General features: G+C 35.7%; 1 protein-coding gene across 1 annotated transcript; it reads right to left on the bottom strand.

Moving 5' to 3' along the window:
* Positions 1-874: 874 nt before the first annotated feature.
* LOC149265849 (early light-induced protein, chloroplastic-like) lies at positions 875-1,830 on the bottom strand. The gene is made up of 3 exons (XM_089393983.1): positions 1,605-1,830; positions 1,475-1,513; positions 875-1,392 (listed from the first exon to the last, which is right to left on the bottom strand). The coding sequence occupies exons 1-3, from the start codon at positions 1,716-1,718 to the stop codon at positions 1,045-1,047; spliced, it is 501 nt and encodes a 166-aa protein (XP_089250109.1). The 5' UTR covers positions 1,719-1,830; the 3' UTR covers positions 875-1,044.
* Positions 1,831-7,753: the final 5,923 nt, after the last annotated feature.

Here is a 7,753-nt window from a genome sequence, read left to right as displayed (position 1 = left end):
CATTTGTTCAACCGAGGTCCATGATTTTAAGCATATTTGATTCTCTTTTATGTGTACTATTCTAGTTAAAAAAAATAATTTTTGGTCGGGGTAATTTAATGGTTTTTTTATTCCTTAAATTTTGCACACTATGCTTTTATCTTTTACTTTGGGTATTTTATGAATGATGTATCAAATTTGTTTTTTAATTGGGATTATATATGAAATTAAAATATCACCACTTTTCATTCATATATAAACTGAAATACATTACAAATAGATTTTATTCACTTTTTAGAAAATAACATTTATTAATAATATAATATAAACCATAGATTTTTTAATCCATTCATTTTAATTGAGTTTAAATGATGGTTTCTAACATTAGTTATTCTATGATTTTAGTATTTTATTAAAAATATATCAAAACTAATGTTCATATATATATGTAATCTAAATTATAGAAATAATATAAATAATTATATATAAATATGTACAACTTAATGTATAATAAAAATTTATAAAACTAAAATATTATTTTTTATAATATCTATTTAAATTTAAATATGTAAATACATATAACATATGGCATATATGTACTAATAAATTCCTTATACAATTTTTGCAATTTAAAAAATTTTAGTTCTTTCGCTGCACTTTTGGAATAATTACTAGTATTTTTGGAATAATTATTAATATTTAGTTAGTACGGAATTTAGAAATTTACGAGTACCAAATGAATAAAAGTTTGTTTGTGTTACTGATCGCTATGCTTGTTTTTATCCTTCCAAGTTAGATCAACGTTTTAGGAACCTGGTAATGATTGGTGTCAATTAATATCTGTTCAAGATTAGCGTGCCAAATTGTAATCAGAGTTTCTGCCAAAGATGTACTGATCAGAAATGTATTTATATGATTGATTGTGAATAAACTTGTCAAATATATCATAAACTGCCAAAACAATTTGTTACAGTGCCATCTCGTGATAGCAGAGTGAATACAAGTTGGGTTCGATTACAACCTACACTAAGAGGGGTATGAAGTTTGGTACAGAGCTGATGATGATCATGAGATGAGAGGACCTCCCTTGAGGTATTCAGTCAAGGCCAGCGCAACGAGGCCAATCATGGCAAAACGCCCATTCAACATCTCTGCCCCAGAAGACATTATTTCCTGTGATTTGCTCTCTTTGGACACTCCCTTGAACATGGGTATCACAGAAGCAAGCGTGAAGAGAACCGCGCTTCCGATAAACAGTGGAACTCCTCCGCTGGCCAGTTGGGCGGCGAGGTCTTTCCCGCTCGCTATCTCCACCCCGACAGCTGAGACGAATCCGAGCATGGCGAGTCTCCCATTTATGGTTTCTGGGGCTGGCCCACTGAAAGCAAACACGTCCTTAAAGTTTGTGCTCACCTGCATTATTATTTATGTCAATTCAATTCAGTTCAGTGCAGTGCATGCTAATGTAAAAATTGGCGCTTGCATAATCGCTTACCGTCTCAGGAGGGGTAGAAGGTGATCGCCTTGACTCCGGCTGTGGATCCACATGACCCAAATTAAGTTATATATAGAATAACATAAAACCTTCTATTCGTGGATACGGAAACAGCGACAGAATTACTAACCCCTGCCATGCATTTTACTCGAAGCTGCCTGCTGGTTGTTGACCTTTCCGCTGGCCTCCGTTGCAGGAGCGATGCTCCATTCATCGCCATTACTGATGCATTTACAGCGGCCATGATCGCAATATAATAATGAACACTATGTATGAGAACGAATCTAATTTATATGGACTTTGAGAACAAGAAGATAATGAACATATGAAATAACTAAAGAATAGCCACTATTGATCTGTTATGAGACTCCAGGGCTGGTTATTGTGTTATATATAAGGATGTGGAGGCCATACGGAAAAATCTACCGTCATTCATTGAACGGTAAACGCTTAGCCAAGTCGAGGTTTCTCTTCCTCGGACTATGTTTCCACGTGGTTGGATAAAAATTGAGACGTAGATCCTCGAACAACCGGCGCACCGCACTTGAAATACTAGAGGGCATCACCATCACCATAGATTATTCAACCTGTAGTAAGTCTCAACTTCGTGCTAGAATTTAGGATTTCGTGTAAATCACGTTTTGAACCATTTCTATGCTCGTCTATCCTTTTTTTTATAAAGGGTTATTGTAACAGGTGGGAGTAGGTTTTGAATGTCCATAGGGAGTGGGCATTTTAATTAGTTAATAAAGGTTTAAAAAACATAAGGATTTTCCATAATTAGATTAATGAGTTAGTTTAAAGAATTTTACTTATGGTTTATAAATGCAAATAAATGTAGTTTATTATCCAAATAAATGTAGTTTATTATCCAACTTTTTCCACATTTGAATATTTTTTTAAAATTTTACAAAGTTTATGTAATAATAAGTTTATACATGAGCATTATAAATCTTATTTCTTTCTTACTTATTTTGTTGTGTATTATGGAGAATGGTACGATGGATGCAAGTGTGCAATTATTTGGCTAGAGTTGGACTATGTCTATGTTATCCATCTTTGTAGTAATTTTCTAAATAAAGATATTTGATAATTTTAAATAATATTTTCCTAATATTCCTAATGGTTAGATCTTGATTTATTCCAACATTTTTTATTATTATCTTAAATCTAGATCTATCATAATATTTTGTTATAAATAATATGGTTTTCTCCTCATTCTTCACCATGACTATTCTCATCCTCCTGATTATCGCCTTGTGAGATTTGAGCTCCCATCTTTAGTTCAGGCCATCACCGTTTCTTCTTACCCATTACATACACTTTGAGAGACAATGAGTTGAATCAATAGCTGAAGCATAGGGTACAAAGGACTCATCTGAAAGAGGGGGATCTCTAGATCCAAGTCTATACATTCTCTTCACATGTATAAACATTTATTTTTCAATAATAGAATCACAGTTCTGCTATTTCCATTGGATTCTCAATATATCATTTTATGGTACATGTTCATTTATATTTGGATATTATTTGTTGTAGGGTTTTGATATGTTATTTTTCAGATCTAAAGAGAAATGAAAACCATTCATTTTTGTTGTTAGGGTTATATGTCATGATTAACATAAGTGAAGGATTTTGGTGCAACTTCCAAGAAACTTCATACTAACAAATGACAACTCGAGTAGCTTAAAAATCTAGAACCTTGTGAATGTTGTTTTGACATTTTTTAGCAATTTTCAGGATTTTTTCTTTCTCTCAATTTTCACTTCTTTTTATGGAGTTTTACTCTTTGATTGAAGAATATTTGTTCTGTTGGGTTTCCTTGTCTTTTTTGTAGGTCTCATGTACCATTCGTGCAAGAGGTCACACTGTTTGCAATAAATTTACGAAGAAATTCCTTTGGGGATGGAGCACAATTTTTTTGACAAAATATTGCACCCCATACAGAAGTTTTGAGCCTTTTTATGCTTGAGGACACATTAAACATGTCAAAACTTGTGCCCCCTATTTCTACAATTTTTTTCATAATTTTGGCAACAGTTATGCACGTGTGTCAGGAAGGGTTTCTTCTTGTTCCCTTTCACCCCTAGGCTTAGAGTCTCTTAGTATGTTTTCTCATTTCGAGGAAGGGAAAATCCCCTTAGGGTTTAGAGTACACCTCTACCATTTTGGAGACAATTTGCTCAGTTGAGGAATCTAGTGCGTAGTACATTTAGCCATTGTTTTCCAACGTTGTTGCCATCATTTTGTAGTCCTTTTTAGGTAATTTTTAGAATGATTTGTTTCCTTTTGAGACCTGTGTTGAATTTATTCTTTAGGATCGCCACGAGCATCCTTATTTTCACAATTTGATTTATGTTATTTTCCAATACTTTCCCTTATGTTTTTTCTTGGATTTTTTTGCATCATTTTAGCAGATCTAGCCTTAGATCCTAGCCCCTTATGCATTAAATCTTTTGGTATTTTCGTTCCTTTGGGTTGCTTGTATTTTCCTCATTTGTTCTTGTTGTTTCATAGATTTTTGTTGTTATTTTACTATTCATTTTTACTATTATTTATAGTTTATGCACTTTATTTCTTAGTAGCATTGCCATCATAAAACATGATTTAATAAACACATCCACATACACATTATTCACACACTCACACCCTAATAAAACTAGCGCTTGGTTACAACCACTAAGGAAAAAGACTTGAAACAGTCCACATTAATTATAACTTAACTCACATATATTAAGCCCAATTACGCAATAGGGAAAAACAATCTTGTAATTAGATTTAGGGTCACTGGGATAGGATTCCACAAACCCCCATCGATCACTTACTTTGAGAAATAGTAATTTGTCCTTGTAGGGAGCTTGAAAAGCTCCACAATCTCGAGGTCAAAACCAGAGCATGCCAAAAAACTGAATTAGAGGGGGTTAGGCTTAGGTCTCAGCATGTGAAAATCTCCACAACGCTCCCCGACTAGTTGGTCTAGGGCTTTGCATTGCTGTCTGACTACCAAGAAGAAAAAAATTATGTTGGAAATGTATTGAGTATTGAGGGGGGATGAATCAGTAGTGATGGCCTTTATATCAATTTTAAAATTGTTACCACAATATCAAATAACCATGCCCATTCACAATATTGCCTTAACTAAATATGAAAGAAACAATAAACTCAAACATAATAACCATGAGAAACATCAACACAAGCATGCACACATAAGAACACAAGTATTTATGTTCAAAACCCTTTCGAGAGAACACCACCCTACTTTTGTTGCACTGCTCAATTATTTTATTAATTTGTTGAACAAATTGTAAATGGATTAGCTTACACCCATAAGCTAGAAGAATCAGCTTGCTTCAAATTATGATGGCATCCATCAGACCGGAAAATTGTTTCCTCTCATGGATATATCGAAATATATCTGCTCGAAGCTCCCATGACCAACGATCCTCTCCCAACTACCATTGGACTATCCAACTCCAACTAGATGGAGAAATATCTTCCTTTTACTGAATATGCCAAATCAATGTCTACTCTTAAGCCTCCACGCCTTCACTTCCTCCATGCAAACCACATTTCATAAATGTTTTATAATGGGTTCTCAATCAGCTCAACATGAGAAACCCACGAACACCATCATCCTACACATCAAATCTAAATTAAAAAAAAAAAAAAAAAAAATCCCTTAAGAGGGTTATTTCTTCTCTTCTAGTCACAACAATCTCTGCTCTCTAACACACCACAAGCTGCCAATTTTAGGCCACAATCAAAACATAAAATATAAATCTTCTTCTAAACTCTATCTCTAATTTCTGAACACAATACATTGATAAAAAAATTCCAAACAATGTGAGTCGTTGCTGCAATATATACTCATTCTCGAGACCCTCAGAATGGAATACTCTAACGTTCTCAAGAAAACCAACCAATTAGTACCTTGCTCTATTTATCACTTTCCTATGTTGAGTAACTTTGTAAATTGTACATGTTATGGATCACTTAACCATTTTTGCACACGCTTAAGATTTGGTTAAGATAGGATTTTTTACTAAATCAACCACTAACACCACTATCCATTTGATATTTTCAACTTTGATCAACTTCTAGCAGACCCGCGAACTTTTCCTACCATATGCTGAAAAATTCTGATCAAGAACATCCGACAATGCCAAAATTAGCTTAACAGCATGAGGAATGTACAGAAAAACTCCTAAAAAAACTCTGTCACTCTTGAAACACAGGTTAAATTCAAATAGATCTCCCCAGTCTCTCCCATAGGATTGCCTACCAATCACTGGAGCTTTTCAATCATCCCGTGACTCATCATCCATGCAACTAGGGTAGAGGATGAAGGGAAACATCTTTCCTCAACTCATAAATTTCTCAAACTTCTTCCAAAGCTTCGCAAGCCTCTACATGACCTCTAGAAGTCACTGGCACCTCTACAACACTTCATCAAATCACTTTCACATCACTATAACCATCGTAAGTCAAACAAGGTTGACTTGGATGCCAACCAACAACAATACTATCACTTGGGCCATCAAAATTCTCCACAAACACTCTACCTTCAATATGCATCTTGTTGGGTTGTTGGGTCCTGACACGGGTTGGGAGTTTAATTAGACAAACAAATCCATGTACTACTGGCCCTTTCAGCAACAGTCCGTGCAGCGCAGACTGAGGTCTCACCCGAAGCAGTATGGGGGGATGTTGGAACCAGGCTTCCGCACCCTTGAGATGTCCAAGCGGTTTGATTTAGTCCAACTGTGAATACCTTCACGCATGTTACTTTGTGTAATTCCTGGACCTATATGGCCTTCGCAACCTATTATCTTTGCATTCGCGTAGCCCTAACTAGGGACTGTGGGGCTTTCACACTGCTGGAGCAGCGATCTGCACTATTTCCCTAAGTCACGCCATGGATCTTACTTATCTCCTTATAACAGTTATTTATCTTCACGTAAATAGATACCTTATATTACATTCACTTACTCAGCATATTCATATAAGTTTGTGGAGTAAATAACCAGTAAACATGCAATTCATACCCAATATACTTTAATGCATAAAACATGAAAATATACACAGAAATATGGTAAAAGTTCTCTTTATTAATGTTTCAAATGGTTACATACTCAACCTACCCTGCGCACTTAGCTGCAGGGGTCTGCGCACTCAACTGCATACTACTAGGCCTATGCACACTCAGCTGCAGAGCCTTCTCCTACTCTATGATCTGAAGAAACAAATGTACACTTCAGATACTTTTCTATCCTTATATTCCATTGTCATCAATCCATTAATACAATCCCATGGTCTGCCGACCATGGGTAGTTCTCTCAATCTGACACTACATTCACAAAAGTAATGGCGGACAACTCTATGACTCTATTACAACATCGCGCCCCACACTTGCAATTCGCTAAGTCTTTACAATGGTCTTTAAGCCCTAAAACTTGCCATGTGGGGGATTCCACACACAACAGGCCTCCAGAACAAAAATAATGACTCACCCTCGAGTCACTCTGTCGGTGCGGAGATCTTTTCGCAGAGACCTCCCAACTCTACTCAAACTGCTGCAAGGTCGGCAGTGCACTGAGTAGCTGCTTGTTGAATCTCATGTACTCATTGTTCCGACACCGCGTTGTCAGAACTGCTCCCTTGCATCTGTTCCTATGTCCCCGACAGCTGAGGTGAATCCAAGCACGACGAGTCTACCATTTATGGTTTCTAGGGCTGGCCCACTGTAAGCAAACACATCCTTAAAGTTTGTGCTCACTTGCATTATTATTTATGTCAATTCAATTTAGTTCAATGCAGTGCATGTTAATGTAAAAATTGGTGCTTGCATAAACAGTAAACGCTTAGCCAAATCGAATTTTCTCTTCCTCGGACTATGTTTCCACGTGCTTGGATAAACATTGAGATGTATATCCTCAAACAACCGGCGCACCGCACTTGTAGAAATTGGAACGTTTCCAACTAATGAAATAATAGATTTTTAGATTTTTAATAATGAAATAGTAGAGGGCATCACCATCACCATAGATTATTCAACCTGTAGTAAGTCTCAACTTCGTGATAGAATTTAGGAGTTCGTGTAAATCACGTTTTGAACCCTTTCTATCCTCGTCTATCCTTTTTTTTATAAAGAGTTATTGTAACACGTGGGAGTAGGTTTTGAATGTCCATAGGGAGTGGGCATTTTAATTAGTTAATAAAGGTTTAAAAGACATAAGGATTTTCCATAATTAGATGAATTATTTAGTTTAAAGAATTTTA

Source organism: Pinus tabuliformis, chromosome 6, assembly GCF_031772625.1.
Source record: "Pinus tabuliformis cultivar Carrire ecotype Pingquan chromosome 6, CPIR1, whole genome shotgun sequence".
Lineage (NCBI taxonomy): Eukaryota > Viridiplantae > Streptophyta > Pinopsida > Pinales > Pinaceae > Pinus > Pinus tabuliformis.
The sequence above is the reverse complement of the archived record's forward strand: the minus strand, read 5'-3'. Positions and strand labels throughout refer to the sequence as shown.

Bases quoted from the DNA above. Each gene is read 5' to 3' on its own strand.
- LOC149265849 (XM_089393983.1), bottom strand. From the start codon at position 1,718: ATGGCCGCTGTAAATGCATCAGTAATGGCGATGAATGGAGCATCGCTC. The intron at 1,514-1,604 runs GTTAGTAATTCT...GTGGATCCACAG, and splicing joins GAGTAAAATGCATGGCAGGG to CCGGAGTCAAGGCGATCACC. The intron at 1,393-1,474 runs GTAAGCGATTAT...ATAATAATGCAG, and splicing joins CTTCTACCCCTCCTGAGACG to GTGAGCACAAACTTTAAGGA.